The 26,626-nt window shown below is 38.2% G+C and overlaps 17 protein-coding genes across 17 annotated transcripts; 8 read left to right on the forward strand and 9 right to left on the reverse strand.

Moving 5' to 3' along the window:
- Nucleotides 1-13: 13 nt before the first annotated feature.
- Nucleotides 14-1,860, forward strand: FDP41_003122 (uncharacterized protein; the record flags this gene model as incomplete). Its single annotated transcript, XM_044706392.1, has 4 exons — nucleotides 14-138; nucleotides 230-326; nucleotides 391-1,063; nucleotides 1,121-1,860. The coding sequence occupies 4 exons, from the start codon at nucleotides 14-16 to the stop codon at nucleotides 1,858-1,860; spliced, it is 1,635 nt and encodes a 544-aa protein (XP_044562513.1).
- Nucleotides 1,861-1,911: 51 nt separating this feature from the next.
- Nucleotides 1,912-2,943, reverse strand: FDP41_003123 (uncharacterized protein; the record flags this gene model as incomplete). The annotated part of the gene is made up of 1 exon (XM_044706393.1): nucleotides 1,912-2,943. One exon carries the CDS (start codon nucleotides 2,941-2,943, stop codon nucleotides 1,912-1,914), a length of 1,032 nt encoding a protein of 343 aa, XP_044562514.1.
- Nucleotides 2,944-3,127: 184 nt separating this feature from the next.
- Nucleotides 3,128-4,458, reverse strand: FDP41_003124 (uncharacterized protein; the record flags this gene model as incomplete). The annotated part of the gene is made up of 2 exons (XM_044706394.1): nucleotides 3,128-3,339; nucleotides 3,399-4,458. 2 exons carry the CDS (start codon nucleotides 4,456-4,458, stop codon nucleotides 3,128-3,130), a joined length of 1,272 nt encoding a protein of 423 aa, XP_044562515.1.
- A 322-nt stretch (nucleotides 4,459-4,780) lies between these two features.
- FDP41_003125 (uncharacterized protein) lies at nucleotides 4,781-5,311 on the forward strand (the record flags this gene model as incomplete). The annotated part of the gene is made up of 1 exon (XM_044706395.1): nucleotides 4,781-5,311. The coding sequence occupies one exon, from the start codon at nucleotides 4,781-4,783 to the stop codon at nucleotides 5,309-5,311; it is 531 nt and encodes a 176-aa protein (XP_044562516.1).
- A 22-nt stretch (nucleotides 5,312-5,333) lies between these two features.
- FDP41_003126 (uncharacterized protein) lies at nucleotides 5,334-5,591 on the forward strand (the record flags this gene model as incomplete). Its single annotated transcript, XM_044706396.1, has 1 exon — nucleotides 5,334-5,591. One exon carries the CDS (start codon nucleotides 5,334-5,336, stop codon nucleotides 5,589-5,591), a length of 258 nt encoding a protein of 85 aa, XP_044562517.1.
- A 184-nt stretch (nucleotides 5,592-5,775) lies between these two features.
- On the reverse strand, nucleotides 5,776-10,115 carry FDP41_003127 (uncharacterized protein; the record flags this gene model as incomplete). The annotated part of the gene is made up of 4 exons (XM_044706397.1): nucleotides 5,776-6,777; nucleotides 6,945-7,513; nucleotides 7,593-9,772; nucleotides 9,988-10,115. 4 exons carry the CDS (start codon nucleotides 10,113-10,115, stop codon nucleotides 5,776-5,778), a joined length of 3,879 nt encoding a protein of 1,292 aa, XP_044562518.1.
- A 539-nt stretch (nucleotides 10,116-10,654) lies between these two features.
- On the forward strand, nucleotides 10,655-11,511 carry FDP41_003128 (uncharacterized protein; the record flags this gene model as incomplete). The annotated part of the gene is made up of 2 exons (XM_044706398.1): nucleotides 10,655-10,803; nucleotides 10,860-11,511. The coding sequence occupies 2 exons, from the start codon at nucleotides 10,655-10,657 to the stop codon at nucleotides 11,509-11,511; spliced, it is 801 nt and encodes a 266-aa protein (XP_044562519.1).
- Nucleotides 11,512-11,587: 76 nt separating this feature from the next.
- FDP41_003129 (uncharacterized protein) lies at nucleotides 11,588-12,283 on the reverse strand (the record flags this gene model as incomplete). Its single annotated transcript, XM_044706399.1, has 1 exon — nucleotides 11,588-12,283. One exon carries the CDS (start codon nucleotides 12,281-12,283, stop codon nucleotides 11,588-11,590), a length of 696 nt encoding a protein of 231 aa, XP_044562520.1.
- Nucleotides 12,284-12,316: 33 nt separating this feature from the next.
- On the reverse strand, nucleotides 12,317-12,712 carry FDP41_003130 (uncharacterized protein; the record flags this gene model as incomplete). Its single annotated transcript, XM_044706401.1, has 1 exon — nucleotides 12,317-12,712. The coding sequence occupies one exon, from the start codon at nucleotides 12,710-12,712 to the stop codon at nucleotides 12,317-12,319; it is 396 nt and encodes a 131-aa protein (XP_044562521.1).
- Nucleotides 12,713-12,976: 264 nt separating this feature from the next.
- Nucleotides 12,977-14,531, reverse strand: FDP41_003131 (uncharacterized protein; the record flags this gene model as incomplete). Its single annotated transcript, XM_044706402.1, has 3 exons — nucleotides 12,977-13,619; nucleotides 13,919-14,164; nucleotides 14,335-14,531. The coding sequence occupies 3 exons, from the start codon at nucleotides 14,529-14,531 to the stop codon at nucleotides 12,977-12,979; spliced, it is 1,086 nt and encodes a 361-aa protein (XP_044562522.1).
- Nucleotides 14,532-14,649: 118 nt separating this feature from the next.
- On the reverse strand, nucleotides 14,650-15,297 carry FDP41_003132 (uncharacterized protein; the record flags this gene model as incomplete). The annotated part of the gene is made up of 1 exon (XM_044706403.1): nucleotides 14,650-15,297. One exon carries the CDS (start codon nucleotides 15,295-15,297, stop codon nucleotides 14,650-14,652), a length of 648 nt encoding a protein of 215 aa, XP_044562523.1.
- Nucleotides 15,298-15,529: 232 nt separating this feature from the next.
- On the forward strand, nucleotides 15,530-17,377 carry FDP41_003133 (uncharacterized protein; the record flags this gene model as incomplete). The annotated part of the gene is made up of 1 exon (XM_044706404.1): nucleotides 15,530-17,377. One exon carries the CDS (start codon nucleotides 15,530-15,532, stop codon nucleotides 17,375-17,377), a length of 1,848 nt encoding a protein of 615 aa, XP_044562524.1.
- A 132-nt stretch (nucleotides 17,378-17,509) lies between these two features.
- Nucleotides 17,510-18,451, forward strand: FDP41_003134 (uncharacterized protein; the record flags this gene model as incomplete). Its single annotated transcript, XM_044706405.1, has 1 exon — nucleotides 17,510-18,451. The coding sequence occupies one exon, from the start codon at nucleotides 17,510-17,512 to the stop codon at nucleotides 18,449-18,451; it is 942 nt and encodes a 313-aa protein (XP_044562525.1).
- A 96-nt stretch (nucleotides 18,452-18,547) lies between these two features.
- Nucleotides 18,548-19,729, reverse strand: FDP41_003135 (uncharacterized protein; the record flags this gene model as incomplete). Its single annotated transcript, XM_044706406.1, has 1 exon — nucleotides 18,548-19,729. One exon carries the CDS (start codon nucleotides 19,727-19,729, stop codon nucleotides 18,548-18,550), a length of 1,182 nt encoding a protein of 393 aa, XP_044562526.1.
- Nucleotides 19,730-20,057: 328 nt separating this feature from the next.
- FDP41_003136 (uncharacterized protein) lies at nucleotides 20,058-20,561 on the forward strand (the record flags this gene model as incomplete). The annotated part of the gene is made up of 1 exon (XM_044706407.1): nucleotides 20,058-20,561. One exon carries the CDS (start codon nucleotides 20,058-20,060, stop codon nucleotides 20,559-20,561), a length of 504 nt encoding a protein of 167 aa, XP_044562527.1.
- A 34-nt stretch (nucleotides 20,562-20,595) lies between these two features.
- FDP41_003137 (uncharacterized protein) lies at nucleotides 20,596-22,331 on the reverse strand (the record flags this gene model as incomplete). Its single annotated transcript, XM_044706408.1, has 3 exons — nucleotides 20,596-20,941; nucleotides 20,994-21,159; nucleotides 21,215-22,331. The coding sequence occupies 3 exons, from the start codon at nucleotides 22,329-22,331 to the stop codon at nucleotides 20,596-20,598; spliced, it is 1,629 nt and encodes a 542-aa protein (XP_044562528.1).
- A 1,030-nt stretch (nucleotides 22,332-23,361) lies between these two features.
- On the forward strand, nucleotides 23,362-26,466 carry FDP41_003138 (uncharacterized protein; the record flags this gene model as incomplete). Its single annotated transcript, XM_044706409.1, has 1 exon — nucleotides 23,362-26,466. One exon carries the CDS (start codon nucleotides 23,362-23,364, stop codon nucleotides 26,464-26,466), a length of 3,105 nt encoding a protein of 1,034 aa, XP_044562529.1.
- Between the last annotated feature and the right edge of the window lie 160 nt (nucleotides 26,467-26,626).

The raw sequence follows: 26,626 nt of genomic DNA on the forward strand, positions 1-26,626 counted from the left end.
CTGCAAAAGAACCATGTCGGAAACATCCCTCCTGAAAATCAAGCTCCAAAATAAAGCACGAGAACAACAAGAGAAGCAAATACAAGACCGTAAAAAGGGAATATTGGTTTTAATGATCAGATATTTATTTGATAATGGGTATGTTCAAAGTGAATGGATTCAAAGAAGAGTGTGTATGTGCTGATGGAAATATCATTTCTTGAACATTTCATCTAATCGTAATACAAAGTTATTTGGAATCAGCAGAGAAAATGCAATCGGAAACTGGAATTTCTTTGAAAAAATTTGATGCGGCCGATAATATGGATCTAAATAATGTATTCATTGTATGTGTTGACTGTCACTTGAACTATCCTTATTTTACTTATTTTACTGACAACATTATTTCAGGAATTTGAGGAATATTATCAAATGAAGTTCATGAAAAAACCTAAATTATTTCGGAAAATTCAAAGTGGAGAGGAGCCTGTGGAGTACGGACGAGTGATGCCATCAAAAGTACCCACCACTTCACCCTCAAATATTCCAAGCAGCAAACCAACATCGACGCCGCCACCAACTAAAACGGAGCAACCACCAACATCTAAACCGGTAGTGTCAACAAAAACGGCTCCCCCTTCAACAACAAGGCCGAATAAGGCAACTCAGCAACCAATACAAAATGCTGCTGGTGCAAATGTGAAAACAATTCAGCAAAAAGATGAAAATAAGGAAAACATTGCCATTGATATTTCTGGAAGAAAAATTGAAAACAAACCATTACAAAAACAAGCAGTTTTGGAAAATGAAGAGAGTGACAGCGATGACGATTTCTTTGAGGATAGATTACTAAAACCTCTCCCAGAAAATTTGTTTTTTGGAGATTTACGAGAGTTAGCTGAGTCTATTCGAAGAGAAATTATTGTTTCGAATCCAATGGTCCATTGGGATGACATATCTGGGCTAAGCTATGCAAAGCAAATGGTTAAGGAAGCTGTGGTGATGCCACTAAAATATCCACAATTTTTTACAGGCTTGTTGACACCTTGGAAAGGGGCTCTTCTTTTTGGGCCTCCAGGAACGGGTATGTTATGCTTGTGACACAAATATTGATAGAAATATTTTGGTTTTTTTCACATAGGTAAGACCATGTTGGCAAAAGCTGTAGCAACTGAATGCAAAACGACCTTTTTCAATATATCGGCTAGCTCCATTGTATCAAAATGGAGAGGAGACAGCGAAAAATTGGTTCGAGTTCTGTTTCAGTTGGCAAGACATCATGCTCCTTCTACTATTTTTCTTGATGAGCTTGACTCAATCATGAGTCAACGAGTGTCAGCAACAGAACATGAGGGCTCTCGACGAATGAAAACGGAATTGTTAATTCAAATGGACGGTCTGTCGAAAAGTAATGATCTTGTTTTTGTGTTGGCAGCCAGTAATTTACCTTGGGATTTGGATCAAGCTGTATTGAGAAGACTCGAAAAAAAGATTCTTGTTGGACTTCCAGATAAGGAGTCAAGAAAGTCAATTTTCAAAAAGTGTCTCACTTCTGACAGAGCAGACTTGACAGAAAACGACTTTGAAACTCTAGCAGAAAGGACGGAAGGTTATTCAGGATCTGACATTACCCTTGCATGCAAGGAAAGTGCCATGATTCCTGTTCGAAAGATATTCAAACAACTCGAACAATTAGAATCTCAAGCCAACAACAATACAGCTCAAGGAAAGAGAGACAATTTTGCTGCAAAAACTCAAGAATTGCCACCTATTGACAAAGTCAAAATGAAAGATATTGAATCCTCGCTCAGTATCATCAAACCAAGCGGAAACACCTACGAAAAACAATATGCAGAATGGCAACAAAAATATGGAATTTAATTTAAAAAGCCGTAATCATGAGATGATGATTGTGAATACCTCAGAAAATTATTACAATCCCTTGTTGAAATAGAATGTTGTGACCTTCTCTCCGTTTGGATTGGTAGCATTGTGGAATTGTTCCTCCAAATCTGTGTTCTTGATTGGACTCATTTGTGGGAAAATTCCGATACCCAACGGCAAGAAGGCACCAATAAAAACTGTCAGCAATGCCAAATTAGCCAATTGCTTGGACATGGCACTCTTCAAAATTCCTCTTGATTCCATATAATTCATCAACATTGGTTGTACGATCATACTTGGAGCAATAAGAAGAATACGAGATGTAATTGTTTGAGCAACTCCGAGACGTCCAGCAATTGCACTCTTTCCATAAGCATTTCCATCCTTATCGAATACTGTAATTCCTTGTGTCATTTCCTCTCTTCTCATCATACCAATATTCAAAACGTTGGCAACAGCAACAGCAGTGAATGGTACAATGCTCAACAAAGTATTCTTGATGGCTGGTTTAAATGCTGAACGTTTAACCCATTCGTTCAAACCAACAGCAGTACCTACAGAGCTACCGACTGCAGCTAAATAATTCTTGAAGAGAGTGGCGTTGCTCACTTCATTAGAGGCATTTCTGTTGGCATAGTTCACACAAACGTTACAAGTTTGATTTACTGTTTGCCAAAATATAGTACTTGGAATAGAACGAGCAGTCAACATGCCCGAAACAATCAACAAGTTTACAGGAACAAAAGCACTCATACGGAATGCTGGGAAGATTGGTTCCTTGGTATCGGGATGGATTGATGATTGTTTGAGCTTCATGGCATAATAAATTTTCTCGGGAGCATATTTTGGATTTGTTTGCAACTCTTTGATATCTTGTTCTGCTTTATAGTCGTCCAAAAGTGAGATGGCTCCTTTGAGTGTAGAATTTGATACAAGCAATGTTCTTGGATCAGTAACATTGAAGAAGTGAATAACTCGTCCCCAATATGTGTTCTGATCGTATCTGCTCTCATCAACGTTGATTTTTTTAAAGACAGAGGATGATGGTGCAACAGCTGTAGCAGCAGCAGGTGTGCTCATTTTTTTGTGGGCTCAGAGTACGCTCTGAGATGAGGTTTACAAAGATGACGAACGAAAGAAGAAAGAGGCGGACGTGTTATTGATGGACGATCATAATTTTTTTTACAAGATCAATAAGCGAAACACAAGAATATGATCTAGCACTTGCTTGTTGAAACTTGGCGAATCTTTTGTGACCTTCCGCTTACTTGTTATTGAGGGCGAGATTCTCGTAAGCACTCTTGAGATAGTCCTCTTTGAGAGCTTTTACTTGTGCGTCACTTTTTCCAATCATTTCATTCCCATGGCCTACAATAACACTGCTCCAATCCCATTCATTCATAATTCGATTTAACTCTTCTTTTGTTTTTTCTTTATCTTGAACCAATAATCTAAAAGATATTGGTATCACAGGACCTTATGAATTTCATAAAAAATAGTCCTGTCGTCAAAACAATCATCAAATTGTAACATACCTTTGCCATAAATTCTCATCAACTTTGCATATGTGAAAAGAAAAGGTGTGTGGTTAGGATCATCGACATGCATAGGAATAGGCTCTTTGTAATTCATAACCATATCACATGCAATTAAGGTTTTGGTTGGCTTGTGTAAGAGAACGACCTCGGTAAGGAAAGGCATGCCTGAGACTGTCTGTACCTCAAACTGAGATATCCAATGTTGTGGCCATTCAGGAGGCACTGATGAATTGTCTGGTGGAAAACTTTTCACATGTTTGGCAATTTCATTCTTGTCAAGATTTGGAAACTCCTTATTCAATTTTCCATATAAATTCTCAATGACACTATCTCTATTGCCATAGGGACAATAAAACACAGGAATCTCGTTGTTATTACTTGTGGGATTTTGTAAAATAAACTTTTTAAAATACTGTCCTGCAAACGCCACATGTTCACGACTCGGAATGATGATCATTTTCACCTTTCCTAATCGGTCCAATTCTCGTTGCACCACATCAGTCAAGGCAACTACATTGTACAAACACAATTCACTCTCCGTTTCAACACCATCACTGTGGCCAGGATTCATCTTGACAATGGCCATCGTACTGCTCAGAGCCATTGGAATACTTTTCATTTGGAAATGATGAACATAGGACCAAACACATTCATCACCTGTTTCGGGATCTCGATGAATCAATCGGAATGAATGATCATTGAATTTCTGGTATGAAACCCGTTCCTTGAAATGGAGATACAAATAGGCTCCTGTTAAGACTGAAACTAATCCAATGGAGGAATAAAATCCAGCTTTAATCAGTCGTTGCTTCAAATTGGATGATCGTTGTTGATCGTCTGGTCCAGCTCCCGAATAGGAGGAGTAATGGCAAGATCTGGAATGAAAAGATCTTGAATTTTGCAAGGTGGTGTTATTCTTTGAGGGGTGTGGGTTTGAAAGTGTACTAGTATTGAAATTACAACTCAATCGGAGACCAACGCCCTTTTTGCAGCCTGAACCAAAGCGTGCCAATAAAGCACAAGAAGCTGAGTTGACCACAGTCTTGATTGGTTTCATATTTTTTAGTTCAACTATTAATGAAATAGAGAGCAAAGATTCAAATTATGGATTCATGCAGTAATTCAATACTCATCATTGTCATGAAGAGTCTTTTTGTACAATAAGGCACATGTTATTCGAGTGTTGTTGTAAAGCGTTCACTGTTTAAACGATCAATGTTGCGATACTCACGTTGAGCAATTCGCGCCTTTCCAAAAGGAGATTAACTGTGCGTTGGAAAGAGAAAACCAAAGTGAAATCACACTTCAAAAAACAAAAACAACCGCTTATTATGCGTTCCCTTTCACACGCATTCATTGTGCTTGTTGCGTTGTCCATCATGGTGGCTATGGCTGTGCAAGCTGCTTTGAATCTTTCAGCCAAACAATCATCACAACAAGAACAACAACCTTTGACAATAACTGCTCCCAAAAACAACCCAATGAAGACAATCAACAACAAGAAATCTCAATTCCCATCGGCAGTGTCATCCTTCGTCATGACCAAATTAAAGGACAAGAGAGAAAACGAATTATGTCCAACCTGTGTCTATTTGTTAGATTTCGCACTTGCTGATTTGGAGGCTGCTGTCGATGCTGGTGCTGCTTTTTCATGCATGAGTCTGTGCAAAGTCGTGGCTCCCTATGGTCCCTATGTCTTTGCTGGTTGTGAAGTCATTTGCACAGCTATTGGAGTGAATGCCTTCATTGCTGTATTGAAGAAGGCAGATTTGGATCCAATTTATGGATGTCAATTAATGACTGTTTGCCCCATTCATGACTGTACAGCCAAGACTTGTGCTGTCTTTACCAGTGCCACTGTGGTTCCACAAGTCTCAGTCATGGGAGGTAAAGTTTGGGCCATTCAATGAAAGTGGTCCAGGTCAAGTCGTGATGAAGGTCACGGGTCCATTCTCAGTTCCTGATCTCACTGGTCGTTATTATCAAGCAGAGGGATTTATGCCAGGTGCCTATGAAGTCAAGTTTGCCATTGATACCAACGACAATGATGGAGAAGGTTTGCTTTGGTTTAAGGGAAAGTACAATGTACAAATTAATGCATGTGAAGGTGAATGTGGAGCTCATCGACCACATAGTCGTTTGATTGCTCAAGCGAATACTTATTTCAACTTGACTGATCCAATTCATTAGTAAAGTCTCTTTTTGAGGGAACGCTGTGCCATTGCAAGGATCTCTTGAATTGTTTTCTTTAACCTTCTTTTGAGTGTCATTTTCAGATCTGGAAATGTTTCATTAACCTTCTTGAACTATTATCAGTTGGTTTCATCGTTTCTTTTATTGAACTTTTAAAACGATGGAAGCAATACATGTGTGTTTATTGTTCTTCTTTTGGAGTCGTCTTTCTGAGATTGACAGTAAAAGGAAGAGCATTTTCCTGAGGAGGAGGTTGTTGTTGTTGTTGATTGGGTTTCATCATGATTCGATTCTCTCTTCGATCCTTAAAGGCTTGTCCACTCATAATACTTTGTTTTCGTTCTCTCATGGCTCTATGTCGGGCAGTGTTGGCCCTATTCTCATCCTGATCGGATGATGCAGCTGTTGTTGTTGTTGAAGAGGAATCCTCTCCTCCTGTTTGTTGTTTGAGTCGATTCTGCTTTTCTTCCAACATTTGTTGTTGTTGCTGTCGTTGCAATTGTCGTTGACGCTCCTTCTTTTGTCTCTTCTTTCGTTCTGCAATCTTTTGTCGAATATATTCCTCAAAGCCAGTCATGAATGCATCCAAGAAGGAAAAGACTTGCCCAAAGAAATCCGTTGGATTCTTACACACTACTTTTTCATCCTCAGCAAATTGTTCACAGATGGTTTTTAGAGATTGTTCAAGTTTGGCTGAAATGACACTCACGACATGCATATCATTCTTGGCCACTTTCAAAAACTCAGTCATGGTTCGATAGAACTTGTCCGATTGTTTGTTCTTCCAGTCGGGGAGTTGTAATTCCTTCTCGAGAGCTGAAACGCCTTCTCGAAGTTTTGTGATTTCAGCATTCACGTCGGGTAAGGAAATTCGAATGGCGTCTGCTAAATTACCGAAATCTTCTCGAATCTTTAACACGTCTTGATTCTTGGCCATACAGTGAATACCAATGTATTGGAGGAGAGTGGTTTTGCCATCAATGGCTTTGGTTTCTTTGAGTTTGTTTAAACTTGCCAATGTGAAACCATAGGCATCTTTCTTGGAGGAGTTGGCATTCAAAAAATTGGCCATGGCTAAAACAATGGTGAGTAAATCTTTGAATTTCTTGCTGCGAAGGATTTCTTGAGAGGCATAGTGTAAGGTTTCTAGGTCTGGAATAATCTCGGGAATGGTATTTTCAAACTTGTCAATGTATCGCCAAACATTCAAGTATTTAAATATTCAAGTGGTTAAATATATTATAAAGTATTTAAAAATATTATAAAGTAGTTAAAAAATATTATAAAGTATTTAAAGTATTAAGAGTCGTAATGTAAATATATAGATGGGAAAGAGAAAAATAATCTTACCTTATACTTAAAGGACCAAAAATTCAATCGACTCTGTAATCGAGGAACGTCCTTAATGGCCAAATAGAATTTATCAGAAACTGCCAATAAATCTGCATCTCCATCATAGGCCAATATGGCTTGAATTTCTTCATCGGTTGGAGTCTTATCTTTGAGTGATTCAATATTTTGTTGCGAGAGTACTTCTTCATCCATTTCCAAGATGGCTCTCTTAATTTCGGAATACTCGAGACGTAAATAACCCAAAATGATGGACAAGTTGTTGGATTTTTGTGGATCAATAAAACTGACACAATCTTTCTTTTTACGTTCCTTTTTCTCTTCCTTCTTTTCTTTTGGAACATTGGAGAAGAGTTCTTCCAATTCATTGATATTCAAGTCCACTTCCTTAGTCTTCTCAGCTAGACCGTCCTTAATCCAAATGGTATTCACAACTTTTTGTTTCTTGATGGCATCTCCATAAAAGTTTTTCACATTCTTCTTGGGTACACGTTTGGGTAATTCAGGTAATTTCACTTCGGGAGGTTTGGAGATGGCCAATCCTCCAGGTGGAGGAGGAACGCCCATGCCTGGAGGTGGTGGTGGAATATTGCCACCACATGCCAGGAGGTGGTGGTGGAATACTTCCATCTGTGCCATCCGTCATACCAGGAGGAGGAGGAATACCACCCATACCTGGTGGTGGAGGAGGAATACCCATTCCAGGAGGTGGTGGTGGAACTGAGGATGAATCGGTGCCACCACTTGAAGCATCCATTGTTGGTCCTACCACTGCACCATTTCTCTTCAATTGTTCAATCAGTAAATCTCGGTCTTGAATGGCTTTTAGCAAATCCTTATTTTGTCGTTCTAATTCTTCGAATGAAGATTTGAGAGATGGATCCAATTTACTTCCTCCTCCCTTCCTTAGGTTTTCCAACTCGATGGTTAAATCGTCACACTTTTTCTTACTCTTTTGGAGAAGAATTTTGGCCATCTTTTCAGATTTGAGAACATCAGGAATGGGGTCCATCTTGGCAGAAAACATGGAATCATGAGTCAATTGATACAACATGTTATCAATACTCTTCCAACTGTCCAAAAGTGTCTTTTCATTCTTGGCTGAATTTTCTGAAGAGTCTTTGAGGAATGCTTGTGTATAATCGAGTAAATGTCTCAAAATATTTCTGTAATGTGTGAAACCAACACTACTACCACCTAAGCGAATTAATAATAATTTGGAAATTTGAAGTGGATCAGTAAGTGATTTCACATTCAAGTTGTCGACGCTAGCTTCCTCTTCTTCATCGTCATCGATGAATCCACTCATCATTTCTTCCTCAAAAGATCTTATTTGATGTTTCAGGTTTTGATCCTTAATTAAATCATTATCAGCATCTTTTTGGAGTTTTGTGACTATTTCATCCAATCCAAGAGATTTTAACTCATTTCTCAATAACATTCTAATCGAAGTGTCTTGAGGAGAATTGATCAACGAGTTAAAAAGTGCCAAAATAAATGCTTTAAGTTTTTCATCCTTTTCATTCTTCAACGCATCAACTAGATCTGAAAATCTCTTCATTTCCTTATATTCAAGTTTGTATTGATTCAATGCCTCCAATACTGCCCAAAATCCAAGTTCACTAGAAGTACAAATTAAGGTAAGAGCCTCTAAAGCTGTCATTCTTGTCTTGATGGATTCCTTATTGTTCAAAAGTCTGGCAATCGCATTCACAGTCGATGGGTATTTGATAAAACCATTAAGAGCTCCAATATCGATCAAAGTACTACAACAATTCAAAGCTTGCTCTTGAATACTTTTTTCATTAGCTCCTTTGAAGGGTTTGTTGGCTTGTAAAATAATTTCTCCCAAATAGAAAGATCCCTTCTCATTCTCAAATTTGTTACACCATTTCAAGGTTTTACCCTCCAATTTTTGATTTAAAGATCTCAAATACTCTGGTGTTGGATTTTCAATATTTTCCTTCAATTTTGAAATCTGAACCAAAACTTCTTCTTCGATAACTTCGTCATCATCATCATCTGAACCATCCTCTGATGGAGAAACAGAAGAAGATTTTCTTGAAGGTGACGATGAATTCAATGAATCGGAAGATGAAATTTTTGAAAGTAAAGATGGAGAACTGTTGGAATTGGACAATGATGAAGAGGATGATGTTTTTGGTAAATTTGAGCTCGAATTCACACCAGTGTTACTACTTTTGACAGGTGTTGTTGGAGAGGTTGTTGATGAAGATGATTTATCATCCTTTCTCAATGCGGATGTCACCCTTGGAGAGGTTGTTGTTGCAGTACCTGTTGTTGATTTGATTGTGGAAGTCACTGAAGAAGGAGGAGAAGGATCTGTCTTTTCCTCTTGTTTGTTTCCTCCTCCAAATAATCTTCGAATTCTCGAAGTTGCTCCCGATGATGAAATTGGAGACTCGGAAGATTCAGAATTGATGGTTGCAGATTTTTTCACAACGGTTGGAGAGGATACAATGTTGGATGTCACTTTTGTGGTGGATGCAGCCTCCATGGAAGATTGACTATTCGTACTGTTGCCACTGCTATTATTGTTTTCAGAACTCGTGGATAATTCCAAAAATGGTCCCTTATATCCTTCGGTGTTATTGGCTTTCACATGATTCGACAGTTCAATAATAGATAACAGAACTGCATTCATATCAGTATTCTTGTGTAGAGCTTTGAGTGTCCATTCAAGTTTGATTCCAACTTTTTGAACTTGTTGCATGAAATAGGCAATATTTTCCATTTCTTTGAACATGACACCTTTGGTTTCCTTGTTGTAAGTTGGCATTTTGGTACATCGAAGAGCTGAAATTAAACTATGAGAATAGTAGTAGCAGTTGCACATTTCAAAATTGAATGAGTCGATGAAGAGGATTGATGATGACAAGAATGAGAGAGATGAATGAGATGATGATCCAAAAAAATAAATTTTTGAAAAGATGAGAATTGATTCGTGTCATCACCACCATGGTGTGAAAGAATCATTCAAAATAATCAAAGAACAACATCATATAATAGATGATGAACGTACCCACATAATAAAACTCCATCTTTCAAGGAAACATAGGGATCGTTGGGTTTTGAGTATTTCTCTCCAGTAACTTTTTCAATCCATTCTCTGATGGCTTCTTTTTCCTGTTCCGTGACTTTACGGGACATTTTGATCAGTCAGTCAATTACTTGTGGATTGGTATGGTGATGAACACAGTTGAGTTGGTTGTTGCACGGTGCGTGGTTGGTGAGATAAAGTTGATTTTTTTGACAGTTGGCAGCTGAAAGATGGTTTGAGAAAGGAGATTGATGTCGTTCCGGGATTGCGTAAAAACTCGAACCTCCCAGCGAGCGAGATTGAGATGGAAATCCATATGTTTCATCGTTCAACATTAAAATGAAAGAGATCGAAATAATTCACTTTTTTGAAAATACCGTTCATCGTGAAATAATTCACTTTTTTGAAAATTCAATGAATTTTCAACTCTTGCATACCATTGGTAGTAATAATCACTCTCTTCCCCCCGATGAATCCTATTCTTTATTTCACTTTCACGGAATTTCATACACTCTCCGTCAAATCATTGTGAGTGATAGTGAACATTTATGACTTTATAAACTCCTCCTGTCTCACTTGTATACAAGATGTGGATCGAAGAACTTATAAAATTCAAATTAAACAAAGCAAAGAGCTCTCTGATAAGTCAATGAGTTCAACATCTTCCTTAGAAGTCCGTCATGTATGGTGGAGAAGAGCCATGAACGACAAAGATCCCATTTTTGGAAAGGATTTCTTGGGAGCAGTGAAGGGATTGTGTATTCAACAATGTGGTAAAAGTAGGAATGACAATCTTGTGTATGTGTGTGATGGTGGTTATAAGAATCGAATGATTATTCTCAAATCTTTGGAAGTGTTGTGAGAAGAGTAGTATTGGAAGAATTCAATTGTCCACTCCAACGAAATAATAATGGATTATTATTGGAACATCCAATTTCCATTGTCATTGGTAAGATGCATTTAGATCATACTTTAGAGAGTGAAGAAACCGATGTGATGGTGATTGGAGAGGAAGGAGGAAGAATTAAAGTGTTCACAATGAAAAATCAACAAGTGGATTCCAATAATGAAGAAGAAGAGGACGAATGGAAGTTGTTTAAAACCTATGACCTAAATCATCTACTTTTATCTCATCATCAACAACAACAACAAGCGATAAAATCCTCCTCATTAGATCTGAACCACAATGAACATGATCACAATGATCAAGAAGAAGTCTCTGAGGAGGAGGAGGAAGAAGAAGAGGAACCTATTCGCTCGCCTTATTTAAGCTCATTATTATTGGATGAAGAAGGAGGATATTTATACGTTGGAGATGAAATCAATCATTGCAGTCATGTCTTGAATGTGAAGAGTGGTGAATGGGTGATGCCTTCATTTGGCACTTTTGGAGATGAAGAAACAGCAGAGGCTTTTCATTGCGTCACTGGCATGTGTTTTGAAAAGAAAAGAAAATGGCTATTGGTGGTCGATTGTGAAAATCATCGCATTAAAATTTGTCAATAGAATTTGACGCTTGGATTACTTTTTCCATTAAATGGAATTTTTGAGTAAGAACTTGATACAACCACCAAAGAGTTCTTTAATGACTCAAAGAAGAAGAACAAGAAGCAATATTCTTTCTTCTTTTTCTAATTTGAATTCTTGTTTTACGAGAGAGTATTGGAATTGGAGAAGTCTCCGAGCAAGAAGAAGAAGAAGGTGAATTCATCCATCCTTCTAGAGAAGGAGTCGTTGGTCGTTGAGGGGAGGTGCACGATGCATCAACTTCATCATAAGTAGCAGCATTAGTAGCATCACTGGGGGAGGATTTAGGCGTCAGTGATTCAAATAAGCTTGGTGAACTCTGAGATAAATCTCTCTTCAGATGATTCTTAGAAGACTCCTTCAAGGGAGTGCAAGGCGCTTGTTGGTTCTCCTCCTCCTCCTCCTCCTCAGAAACAGAAACACCAGAAACACTTTCTTGAACATTCACTTTGGGAGAGTTCTTGGAATCAACTTGTGGTTCCTTCTCATAAATTGTCGTCGTTGTTGATGTGCTTGCTTGTGTTTCATTCGTTGTTTCTCTCTCTAAAATTAAACAATCCTTTTCAATGACATTATTGACAATGAGACCCCATGATTGATGAGCTTTAAAACCAGAATGATTCGAAACCATGACCCAAGTAATCTTGTGGCCCTTCTTGGCCTTCTTGGCATACTCTGAATTCTTTTGTTTGTTTTGTTGAATAAATTTCGTTCCATTGATTTCAAAATAGTATGTTTGATGGTTGGTCATTTGCTTCTCAAAGATTTGTCCTTCAATTTCCACTTATTTGCAGTTGGAATTATGAAGAGAGTGATGAATGTGGAGAATGGTCTTGTCATTCAACTTGACAAACTTGGATTTGTTGGAATCATCTTCAAGAGCTTGGCAAGATTCTTCAATTGAATCGCCAATGATGAGACCCCATTTCGTTCCCATGACCATCCATGTGATCTTCTCTGCATGAGGGGAACGAGCTCTTTTTCCGTATTCAGAGTTGGAATTTCGATTTTGTTCAATGAAACAAGTGTTTTCAACAAACGTATATTTGCATTGATTGGAAGATCGCAACAAGATGGGATAAGATTTGGAGTGATGCAAATGAGGAAGATTAGTGATGAATTCACCTACTTGTTTGTCGTGGAGTTGATGATGGACGGAGAGGGCTGTCGAAGGTTTCATTGCGCCAATTTTATTTAATTAAAAATTTAAAAAAATTTAAAAAAATTTAACGGTCATTTCACAGCATCAGCAGCAAATTGAATTCACACTATTAACACCATCATGCATGTATGATTCAGAAAACACTCACCACGATTGAACAATTCAAGAGTATCAAGTTTTTATTAACAATTTTCAGACAAAATACAAGTGTGTGTGATCGAGGGTGGTGGTGTTGGTTTGAGACAACAAAATGTTCATCTCTCAATTCTCTTTTCAAAAGGTTTAAAGGAAGCATTGCATTTCTTTTTCAGCAGCTTCTTCCACTTCACCGGATACATTATTCTTCAATGCAGCTGATTTAACTTTACGGAATTGAGGGAAAAATGGAATGGTACAACAACAAGCAATTGTAAAGAATCCCAAAATGAAAGGAAGGAAACACCATCCGAGACTGAATTTGTCTTGATCTTCTGTTGGAAGTGACAATTTCACACACAACAAAATGGATGTGATGAGTGCCATAATCAAGAAAATAATTAATCCAATATAGTAAATGGACTTGAAAATACCATCTCCGTTGACGTCACCCTTCTTGTACACTAATTTCAATTCCAAAAATGCTTTAATGGAATACAGAATGGTACCAATTGCCCAAATGACGAAAATTGGAATGAAAACAATCCAGTATGATACAGGAGGAAATGGCAATTCAGAGAATGGCACTTTTTGATCCAATCGAGCAGAAATCAAGAAAATAAAAACTGCAATCAAAAAGAGAACGCAAACATAGATTGCAGTGAAGGTGACGTTCTTGTTGTCATGTTGATATGGGTTGCTATCGTCTTCACTTGGTCTAACGAAGGCCTTCAACAAACCTCCGACCAACCAAAGAACGAGGAAGAGTGTGACATCCCATGAACGTTGACTATTGAGAAATGAGATTTTGATGTTTAGTGTCATTCAGTGCAATGATTGAGAAGCAATGAAAGTGAGAATGAGAAAAATGAAACGTTGAGAGATGGAATATTTTCCATTTGTGATGATGATGGTCGCACAAGTCGTCAAATCATTTCATATATGGTAATACATGCGATGATGATGATATTCACCATCATTCGTACACACACACATCAAATTGAATAAAATCATCATCATTGATGGTTGTTGTGTTTTAACACATTCAATCATGTAAATTAGAGAAACAACCATTCAAAGACAACATACCCTTGTAGGACCTTAATGTTTTGAAGTGGGAATAGAATGGAAACTAGAATTGGCATACCAAAGAACAGTACCAAGTTGATGAATACGACTGGGAAAATGATACAGTATGCTACAATCCAAAATACTTTTCTTGTATGCTTGAACGATATCACTACATAGATGGAGAAAATTGTCAACATCAAACCAAGCATGAAAAGGAAGAAAATTTCAACAGGAACGAAAACAATAAACATTGACATGGAAGGACTATTTCAATAAATGATGAAGACATTTTGTAGTGATGTCAACAGGTTTGTGTGTGTAAAGTCGCAATTTGGTCAACAATTTTGGATAACCAATGACAAACGTTGTGATTATTTAAATATAATAATGAAACATCTTCGAACAACAACAAATACAACAACACGAAAACCTACACTGAGGAACGGATTGCTACAAGGATCCAGAAAATGACTGAAAGGATACTTTCAATTAGAGCAATGATATTTATCATTGGTACAATTCTGTGGACTGGTGGTTTACCGAACAACTTGGCATCGGTGTTGTCAGTAATTTCGATAAAGGCCGTAACAAAGCCCTTGTAATAGTCATAGGCGACCGAAGTGATAAACATTTTTTTCTTTGTGATTCGTTGGTATTTGTTTTCGAACGAATTTGTTGACAGGCGACAGCCAGAGAGACAACGTCACTCACTTTTCTGCACACATCAGTTCGAGATAAAGACGAAAGTCTCACTGTCCCTCAAAAGGAAGGGTGACCTCAAATCCTTGCTCATTCTCAATAAATGTCTTCATCTTCAGTGACCCATTTGTTCTGTAAATGACTTGTAACTCTTTGTTCAGGTGTTGCACGTAGTTGTTGATAAAACCCTCTAATGGATCTCCAAAACCAGGTAAACTCGACATTGACATCTCCTTCTTGATTACAATAGTTGATGATTTGGAATTAACAAAACACTGAAGTGGAACTGTCACATTGACCAAAGCCCGAAAATCAGGAGGATTAAAAACACCATACCGTGCATTAATAATCACAAGACCATCCTTTCGTTTTTCTCTCTCTTTGATCTGCAAGAACAAATGATCAAGTTTTTTCTGCTTTAGTTGAATTTTCTTCTTATTTTCAACAAATTTAATTCGATCTTCCTCTGACCATGCACTTCCGAGCTCTTTGAAAACCTTTTCGGATGTTGAAGAAGACTTTGTTAATCGTGCAGAGTTTGAAATTGCTGTGCAATTATTGATTGCTTCACTAATCCGATGATCCCAAAATTCTTTATCTTCATCGGAATAATCAAATGTTTTGTTCCAAGAAGTAAAGAAGGCCTTATACAAGTAATAAAACAATGCGACCACCCCTAAAAGTGCTACAACAGTCATTTTAATTCAAAAGAATGAGCCTCATCTAAAGTTGGGCGTTTTTTTGTTGTAATTGGATGGCGCCACCTTCCTTGCTTTTGAGCACTTTTAACTCAAACTTGGCAAAAAATTCATCTCATAATTGTACGCATGGAAGAATCTTTGTTCGATGTTGCATTCCACTCCGAGCATCCTTTGCACCTGATCCAGGAGCAGACGCGACGACTTGCAAGGAATATTTTGAAAGAAAAAAATGCTCGAGCATTACAACCTTCCTTTCTCGAGATCATGTTGTGTATTGTATGGTTCTCAAACTGGATGTGCTCAGGAGGTCGCTGAAAGAATTCAAAGAGAAGCCAAGAGAAGACATCTCCGAGTCAAGTTGAGTGCATTGGATGATTATCCGATTGAGAATTTAGTTTCGGAACCATTAGTAATATTTGTTGTGTCTTCGACTGGGCAAGGAGATGAACCAGATAATATGAAGAAATTTTGGACTTTTATGAGGAGAAAGAGTTTGTCTTCTGATTGTTTGAAGAATGTAAAATTCACTGTTTTTGGCCTAGGAGATTCTTCTTACTCGAAATTTAATTTTGTTGCCAAGAAATTACATCGAAGATTGTTGCAATTAGGAGCCTCAGAGTTTTACAATAGAGGATTAGCCGATGATCAGCATCCCAATGGTATTGATAGTACTCTAGTGGGCTGGTTAAAGGGCTTGTGGGACAAAGTAATGATGATCTATCCTTTACCAGCTGGTGTAGAAATTGTGTCACCTCACGTTACACCAGATCCACGATATCGGGTAGTACTTTGTGACAAGAACGATATCGATCTTTCGAGAGCAAACTCATATATTTTTAATTTATCAAAATCTCACCAAGAATATTGTAAGGAAAATCCTTACATGGCTAAAATGATTGAAAATAGAAGAATTACAGCGGAAAACCATTGGCAAGATGTGAGGCATATAGTATTTGAAAACGAAGGTCCAGCTCTCCCCTATGCTCCTGGTGACGTTCTAGCTATTTTGCCAAGAAATACCAAAGATCAAGTTGATCATCTCTTAAAACGATTGTCACTTTCTGGAGATGAAATTATCAGAGTTGAAAGAATAGATCAAGATGCTCCAGAATTTCCATTTGGTAATCAACCTATTACGTTGTTCAACTTATTTGAAAAGTATTTGGACATTCAGGGCACCCCACGCAGATATCTATTTGAATTATTGAGTCATTTCGCTACTGGAGAGGAAAAAGAGAGATTGGAATATTTCGGATCGGCAGAGGGCACAACAGACATGTATCACTACAACCACAAAGAAAAGCGAACATACATTGAAGTATTGGATGATTTCCCATCTGCAAAACCCCCTTTGGACTATATACTGGATTTAATTCCACCAATCAAACCTCGATATTTTTCCATCTCATCCTCCCAATACATGTTTCCTTCACAAATTCACCTTACGGTTGCAATTTTAAAGATTACGACACCCTTCAAGAGAACAAGAACTGGAGTGTGCACCTCTTGGCTTGCATCCATCGATCTCAATCAACAAAAAGAAGTGTTAGTTCCAGCTTGGATCACCAAGGGAACCATGTCTCTTCCAAAAACACTCTCCACTCCAATGATTATGGTTGGGCCTGGCACAGGATTAGCAGCCTTTAAAAGTTTCTTGCAGGATCGATCTATGAAATTGCATTCAGACTACCATGGCCAAGAAGTATCGACTGTTGGAAAGAGTATTCTGTTTTTCGGGTGTAGAAATAAGGAGAAGGACTTTTTGTACGGAGAAGAGCTCACCAAGATGGCCAATGATCTCAAGCTTAACTTTTGTCTCTCGACTGCATTTTCACGAGATCAAGAAACAAAAGTTTATGTTCAACACAGAATTGTTGAACAAAAAGAGTTGCTTTTTGACTTGATTGTGAATCAAGGAGCCTTCTTTTATGTCTCTGGAAATGCCAAAGTGATGCCTGAATCGGTGTTTAAAGCAGTGAAATCTGTTCTTATGAGTGGAGGTATGAATGAAGCTCAAGCCGATGACTATTTGAAACAAATGGATCTTTCGAAACGATATCAAGTGGAAACATGGTAAAAACGCTTTGGGAAGAAGCAGCTGCTGTTTCAACAATTTTGAAAATTCACATCATCCAGCCGTTATCTTTGGCGCCAATTCGAAATAATTAAACATCACTATTTAAAAATTTCAAAAAAAAAATTTTTTATCATGAAACGAACATTTGATGAGAGTGGTGTTGGCTCCAACTCTAACGTGGAAGATGATGATCAATTGAATCATCATCAGAACAACATTGAACCAAATAACAAGAAGGTAAAGCAAATGGCGATGGATATTGATTTTTCCAAATACAAGGAAGGAGATATCATTACCGAAAGCGATGGAAGATACGAGTTTAGAATGTTGCAAGGAAAGTTGTGTCGAGTTCCTTTGGATAGACCTGTGAGAGTTTATGCCGATGGAATTTATGACTTGTTCCATTTTGGACACATGAGATCACTCCAACAAGCAAAGAATCTCTTCCCTAATACTCAGCTAATTGTTGGTGTTTGTTCTGATGCAGACACATGGAGAATTAAAGGAAAGACTGTCCTTACAGAAGACGAAAGATATGAAGGAGTATCTCATTGCAGATATGTTGATGAGGTGGTTCCAGCAGCCCCTTGGGTTGTCACTCCCGAATTTGTTGTGGAACACAACATTGATTTTGTCTCACATGGTGAAGACCTGAGCGTTGATGAAAACGGCAACGACGTGTATGAGGGCTTGAAAAAGATGCACAGATTCCTCACAATCAAGAGAACTGAAGGTATCTCCACAAGTGACATTATCATGAGAATTATCAAAGAAAGAGACTCCTATATTGAACGTAACTTGAAGAGAGGGTACACACCTGATCAACTGGGAATTGGCTTGGTTGGAAAAACGGTTCATGGTGTGAAGCAATTGATTGGAGGAATTGTGAACGTATTTAGCCCTCGCAAGGCAAAAGCAGAGTCCAAAATTACTGAAGAACAAAACAAGGAGGAAACAGAGGCCACCGAGCCAGCAGAAGGTGGAATTTTTGATGACGAAGAAGCAAATAGCACCGAGCAAGCTGGTGGTGATCAAACAGAAGAGAAAGAACAAATCGAAAGTTCTGAACACTAAGCAACTTATTCGCAACCACAAAACGTTTCAACTTTTCTTAACAAGAGAGATTCTTGTTAAACTAGTGCAAATCTAGCTCATAAATTAATTAATTTATCAAAATTTCCTGACTCGATTCGAAAAAACTGGTTTCCCTCTCTTGGCAGCTGTTTTTGGCTTTTTGGACGCCGAGTTAGAGCTTGTCGAAGAAATGTACGAACTGTCGTTTGAACCAGCTCGTTGCAGCATTGAGGAATCAATTTTCCTTAAGTTTTGATATTTTTCAAGCAAAGCCTTATCAATTAAAACAATATCCTTTTCAATTTTCTCTATATCTATTGACACTCCCGTTGATGTAGTTGCCATTGCAGGTTTCTTCTTTTCCTTAACTAACGGTTTTTTTTTTGGTTGTGAAGTTGTTGATACTTGTTTTTGTTCAATTTCATCATGTTGAATGCCACTTTTTTGTGCAATGTTTGGGAGATGGCACTGTTTGTTTTCCTGTTGATGCTGTAAATCAAACATTGTCTGCTTGTCCTCCACAACTTGAATTCTTACCCTCTTCATTTTGTTTGAGGGAGATACAATTTTTACAACATTATTATCATGTGGAGACGAGATGGGAGGGCTGCATTCATCTGTCGATGGGTTTTGTTCTATTACTTTCAAGGCCCCATATGCTTCTGAGGCTCTAATGCTCTCCCTGTTGGCCATTTTCTCTGCAAGTAAAAACAAGTCGGTGCTTGAAGTTATGCCTTGCAAATCGAGCGATTCCAAAACATTTAAATGCCTGATCTGTTTTTTTGTTATATCCGCAGCAAGTATTACTGGCTCTTTTTTCTCGTTTTTATGTAAGGCCGGCAGTTTTGTTCCCTCCTCACTGTATGGTCTTTGTGTATTTGTTGTTGTCGTTATTTTAGAAATAGGAGTTTTTTTCAGCTTTGAAGCAGATTGAATGCGTTCCTTTCTTTCTTGTAAGGCTTTTTCGATCTCTAAATCTTTTTTTTCCTTTAGTTGAGCATCAAGTTGTTCTTGTTTTTTCCTTCTTTTTGCTGTTTCTATCCTCAATTTTCTCAGTCTCTCCTCTTCTTTTTTTCTCTTTTCCTCTTTCAATCGGAGATGAATTTCCTCTTCCGTTAAATTATGATTTAATGGCAAAATCCTTCCATCGCCAAGTTCAATCACTTGATTCCGATTTGAATTATTTGATGATGAAGGTTGTTGTTGTTGTTGATGATGATGATGAACATAGGCAGCAGCATAGGCGCCCAACGTTGTCCTTGGATGGTGCGAAGTCATTTAACGAGCATGTATTATTTACAAATTTTATTTGAGAGATGAAGTCGTTAAAAAGGCGGGTGCCGTTTCCGCTTTCGTACAGCATTTTGCTGACGACACAATTCGTTTTAAATGTGAATGAGGTTTGAGTCGAGTATAAAGCTTGTTATTCATTCATCAAAGTGTCCATTTGTGGCTATAGTACACCTTGAAAGATTCATCTCTGAGGAATCATTGAGACAACTGTACTATACCATCATCACCACGAAAGAGATTGCTCACACCTCTCACAAAAAAACATCCGCAACATATCCCTGTTTGATCCATCACTTTCACCAACAACACGACAATGAATAGAGTTAGCTCTGCAGCAAGAAGGAACTCAACCACCAACCTGGAATCAGCAGAAAAGGAGTACTTAAAAGAGCAAGCCTTGATGGAAGCAAAGAGGCTCAAACACTTAAAACTTGAGGAACAGAGGAGAATAGTACTCGCAGGTAGCAGAGAAGAGAAAAAACAATTGCAACAGATACGGAAACAGGAAATTGATAATCACATTGAAATAAGGAAGAGGAATGAGGCTTTTCAAGATTGTAGCGCAAAACTATCGGAATCATCAAGAGCAGCCTCAACAAATACTGCCCTTGAAAGTAAAAACCCGATTTCAGCCCAATACAACAGAATCATGACGAATCAGACTGCTCGTAAGGAATTTGAAAAGTCCATCATGATGGAAAATATGAAGATGCAACAACTTAAGCAGCAAATGAAGAGAAAGGAGGGAGAGGAAGAACGAAAGCAAGCAGCAAGAGGACTTGAATATTTTCACAATAGACCTCGCTCCTTCTTGTAGTCATTTGTAGAATTAAATTCTATCTTATTGAAAGTTACACTCTGGCATCTTGTAACCATTCATGATTAAGAATATCAGTCGCCGTGAACCGTTTTGATACGTCTTTCTCTAACAAGCCCTTAATGAGAGAAATGCTTTGAGAATTTAGCACTCCTTCTCTCTCAAGTTCGTCTAATGGTATATAAAATTGGCCTAAAATCTTATCGATCGTATTACGAAATGGATAATATCCTACAAGCATTTTGTACAACAACACTCCAAGAGCATAGCAATCCACCTCATTGCCAACATATCTGTCTGACAAAATCATCTCAGGGGAGGCATAGTCCTTATTTCCACAAAATGAAGAATGTTTTCTTACGTTGGGTGTGAAGAAATCGCTAAAACGACGAATCAACTCACTCTTCGGTGAAGATCGGCTTTGATACCTACCTTAATCCAAAGTCAATCAATCTAATGTCTTGGTCTTGCCCCAAGCATAGGTTTGCCAATTGAATATCTCTATGACATATTCCTAACGTATTGTGAATATAATGGATCGCATGTGCTATTTGTTTAAAGAATTTCTTTACAACATGTGAAGGGAACACTTCTCGTTCTGGGTGAATAGATAGCGTAAAACAGTTGCATTGCTGCTTAAATTCCTGACTTACCTTCAAACGGATTCTCTAATGATCCATTAGCCATGTATTCCATCACAATATAATAATTTGTCTCTGTATAAATTACATCATAGAATTTACAAATATATTTCTTTCCAATATGTTGTTCATCACCATTTTTGAGGGAGTCAGATAACAATTTACAAATTGTCATTTCGCGATCGATAAATTCTTTGAGACGTTCCACATTATCAATATTCTTTCGTTTGAGCTCTTTTATAGCGACAAACTCTCCCGTGTCCTTGTTACTCCCTAAAAAAACTCTGCCAAAAGTTCCTCGCGCAATCAAATTCTCAGAAATAATATATCTATCGCCAAGAATTTCAAAATTCTTTATAACTGCGTCTTGAACGACTCCTTCTTCTTCTTTTAATTCACGTAATGTTCTTTCTAGTTTCATTAGATGCTTATCTTCAATAGACTCTGTGGTAAATCGTTTCACTGATCTATAATAATTCATCTCTAAATATGATATTTTCTCTGTATAATATTTCAACAGAGACTCATGGCAATAAAATCGGTCATAATTTACATAAACATCAACGTTTTTCTTTGGGTTTGAAGACTTGGCGAAACTATTTCTTCGGGGAATGGGCGACGTTGGTGATGAATTTCCTCGTTGTAGCTCCTCATCTGTGATGTAGTTTTGGAAGGTTAATTCAATAAATTTGATCACAATATCCACATCCTCCTTTGTTTCGAGATAAAAATCTTCGAAATTCAAAAAAAGTAGTTCTGCGTGTTGATGAAAATAAATTCTTGATTGCATAATTTTGGCAGTGGGCCTCACCACTTTTAACTTGTCTTTTGTTGATGGAGGGAGAGGTGTTGATGAAGAAATCGCCGTTATGACCGTATCCGTATTAATGGGAGACTGTAGAACATCCTCCGTGAGATTATCGGTGAGTAAATTTGCCATTGTGGGAAGAGCTAGGTTTGATGATGAAAGCCTTTTCTTTATAAATTTCATTTGTGAATGTTGTTGAGAGGCTAGATCTGTATGGTCGATGTTGTTGTTGTTATTGGAACAATTCGCAGATGCTGCTGATGGTGGATGATCAGCAACGAAACGGTTGGGTCTAGAGGAGGAGGGAGGGTGTTGAAGCATTTTTTGGTGAACGTTGAGGAGGTGTTTCTTTGGTTGTACGGGAAGGAACAGAGCGCATTGGGCATAAGATTGTTGCTGTTCTTTGCAAGCTTTACAGCTCCAATATTCTTCTTTTTTTGGATATAACTTCTTTTAAATAGACGCAATCACAAAAGAGAGTTCGGAATTTGGCCACGCTCCCAAGCTTGTGCTGTTCATTTCTTCGTTCATAAAGACATAGGCGGAATTTCAGAGATCGGAAGTTTAAAATCTCGTTGGTTGAGAACAACGAAAAAAATATCTCAAAAGCCTTGAGCTGCCATGTTTTGATAAGTCCAAGATTATGACCACATCCACGCATGTAGGTTTATATGAGAACAAGGGCGTTGTATCGATCAATGGTATCAAAGTAGTCATCACCAAACCTCAAAACCATCTTCTCTCGGCTCTTAATCAAAGAATTATCTCTTTGCTGGTCCAACAAATACTCCACCATCACCAACAGTGTTGCCTCCCATTCCTCTTATTCAACTACATTACACAAAAGTACATGTTCCTAGACCAGCACCATCCTCCAACACGGCACGCAACCTTCACCAAAGAAGAGAAACCAGACGACGACCGATCACAAACTCTTTTGGTCGTTCATCTTCTACAAAAACACTCCTTCAATCCATGCCACGCGCTCTATTTTTTGCGAGGATTATGGTTAACGGCTTCTTGGGATACTATTCCGCCAAAAGCAGAACACGCGTGTGTTTCTCCTCGCAATACCAAAACATCAGGAACCATACCAACACTCCCGTTGATTCTTGAGTTGAGGTCCATTCCCACAGGACCCTTTTTTCAGCCCACACTAAAAAAATTGCCAAATCTCAGCTCGAAGAGAATCTACACCTACTTGTTAGAAAGACTTCCAAAGATCAAACCATCACAGTGTCGAATACTACCACTACTGGTATTACTACCATTACCACACTCAATACTTCTTCTTGGATTCAAGAAGAGAACGAAAAACCAAAAGGCCCTGCTCGCTGCCATTAAAATCATCATGTCTGTTCTCATTGATGTGGTGCTGCCGTATGGCATGCAAGAGACTACCACTATTCCATTTGTGATGCAGCATGCTATGAGGCATGTCACATGCTTCCACCCATGTGCTTTCACTCAACAAGATTCCATCCATCATTCTCCATACATGCTTCGAAAAAACTCACATCCAACCCTCATGTTCTTACCTTCGTCTTCCTCTTCTTTTCCACACCATGAAACTGATACATCCTTCGATACACCTCGATCATCAGAACCAACACATCTATTAGGTCTATCCCGACGCGAAATGAGCGAACGTCGCATGCATGCAGATACCTTTGTCCACATATGTCAAATCAGGATTGATATGAAAACCTCACCACTCACATTCCCTCGCTCCATTTGTCATAATAATGCAAAAAACAACGACAACACTGCCGCTCTATCTACTACTATCACTTCAACCACTTCTACCAGTATGAGGAATACTACCACCAGTCCTACCACACCCATCATTCTCGCCACCTTCATCAGTTCGACATGCATCAATACTCTTCCAAAGCATGAAGATTCTCCATCATCATCATCATTACCTCCATCGTTACATGAACGATCATGTCCATGCAAAAGCTCTTCGCTCTCATATAGTCGTCAAAGAGCTCTTACATTGGATGCAAGACGACCTGACCATCCACCACATCACAAAGAGTCATTCCCACCGCATTCGAGCTTCATCATGCATCCATCCAATACATGCATTCAATCGCTTTCACTTTCTCCCTCTAGGTTATTCGTGTGGATGGATTTGTTTTTGCATTTCTTCTTCTTGAAAGAATATTCATTATCATGGCCATACCGTCATCATCATCATGTCAAATCAACAGCAACAACAACAACACCACCACGTGACACATGCCACATGAGACACCTTAAAGAAGGAAATTCATGTCCTCATACAACCTTAAATGATTGGAATACCTCTCGTGATGATGATAATCAAGAGGACATCAACCCCTTACCACATGTATCACCAACATCAACATCGCATGTGATACCTCCTCGTGTGATTAATCATTGTGATGAATCCAATAACAACAAGGACTTGAAACGTTCACCACCACAACGACCATCATGCCAATGTCATTCCATAAGAGAATATTCTCTTCTTCGCCATTTCGATCAACACCGTCCGATGGCATTGCGAAAGAAAAACTTTCCTCTCTCTCCTGAGGAATCTTCTTTGAAATTCTCTTCCTCCCCGATGACGACGACGAGTAACAACAACAATAACCACATCGACGCGTCTACTCCTCACAACGAGTACACCAAAAAGGACGAACTCTCTTTTTTGAAAAATAGCAAAAAGAACTACCACGACTATTCCTACAACAATAAGTACAACAACAACAACAATTCACGTTCGTGCATGTGGTCGTTCAACGAAGAGCTCTCATCTCTTTTATTGGAACATCTTGTTCGGACAAATACATGCATCATCATCATTATCAACAACAACACGGATGATGATTATGGAAGTACATGCATCCTCCACCATCATGATACATGGCACAATGTATTGAATACATCCTTCTTTCAACAACCAAAACAACAACAAAAGGTGGAACTTTTTGAAACATGTCTTGAAGATGTGAATGGTGATGATGGTATTGATAGAACTAGGAAAGGAAGAAGAAGCATTCTCTCAAGAACCACCACATGTCTGAATCATCATCGACATCTTCATGTTTTATACAACCATGATTCGAATACAAACAAATCCACTGATGATGGATGGAATGATTTTTCTTCACTCTTATCCATCATGATTCAAAGCATGGTGGCATCTTTCATGGTTCAATTATTCCAAAATTCAAAAAGTTCAAAATTACCTTCCATGATGATGCACATGCATGAATGGAAATTTTCAAATCACAGTAATGGAAATACCAACAAGAGTGGTGGTACTAGTGGTAGCGGTAGTGGTAGTAGCAACACTCATGCGAATAATAATAACAACAACAACCATAACAGCAGCAACAGTAGTAGTGGAAGAACGAGTCGTCAAAGTAATCATAGCAGTAGTGGAAGTGGAAATATTCATTCTTCATCATCCTCTCTGGGAAGTAATAGCAGTGAAAATTTTCAATCGTTACCACTTGTAACACAAGAGGATAATGATGATCTCTCGTCAGATCATTTATTTGCCTTAATTGACATTATTGATGGAACACAAAAAGAAAAGAATGGAATCAAATATTGGGTACAACGAAATGTGATTACCATTCAAGTCATTTCATCCTTTGTGTTTGATACATGTATTGTTAACTGTAATAAGGAAGGAAGTTCTGAAGCCAAACACATGGAAACATTATCATTTGTTGACTCGTTCACAAAGATGAGTGAATCAAAAATTGCTGAACTGAACTTGTCAACAACATTTCGCTCACAAGAACACGAATTTTATGAAGCACAATTTAGAAAGAAATTACCTTATACGAGTGGAAGACCTGAAACTCAAAAATTAATTTGGCTTTCCGCTGAGTTCAGTATCAATAATAGGATTATTAAGACAGTGACTTCTCCCAAGTTTTATGTTTGCTCGAGACCTCAAGATCTCAGAGGTGTCACTCGAGTAGGTTCCTCTTCCGAAGATGCATTACAGACATCCCCTCAATCTCAGCACGCTTCAAAACTGGCTGCCCAAAAAGGTGTGATTCGTGGAATGGTCTCAGTTATTCCTCGAAAGCAAATAATGGTAGAGCCTTCAAGTCAATCCACCACTTATTCTAATCCTCAACCTTCGCTTCTTCCTCCAACTGGCATGACCAGTAGTAGCACTTCTTCTTCTCGACCTGTGAATATTCCTCCCAAAAATTCTTTGGAAACAAAGCAACAATATCAAGTGCAATTTCCATCGGCTCATCCTCCACCAGTTTCAGCTTCTCAATTATTACACACTATTCCTTCTCCCCCATCCACATCTAGTAATAACGTTTCCAATATTTATCAACATACCTTTCAACAACCTCCACAACCTCCTTTTTTCTCCACATTATACACCTTCCAACATTATCAGCAATCACAGCAAACTAGATACAAAATTATTTTCGATTCATCCAAATAGAGGACTTTTGACGGGAATGCATGATGTGACAATATTTGGTACATTTGATGGACTTTTTCAAAATCCTCAAGGCGTAAGAGTTTTGTTTGGGCTACAGGATTCACCGTTAATTAAGCAAGTACTTCCTGACAGAATCATTTGTGTTGCACCTGAAAGAATT

Source organism: Naegleria fowleri, assembly GCF_008403515.1.
Source record: "Naegleria fowleri strain ATCC 30894 chromosome Unknown tig33, whole genome shotgun sequence".
Classification (NCBI taxonomy): Eukaryota; Heterolobosea; class Eutetramitea; order Acrasida; family Naegleriidae; genus Naegleria; species Naegleria fowleri.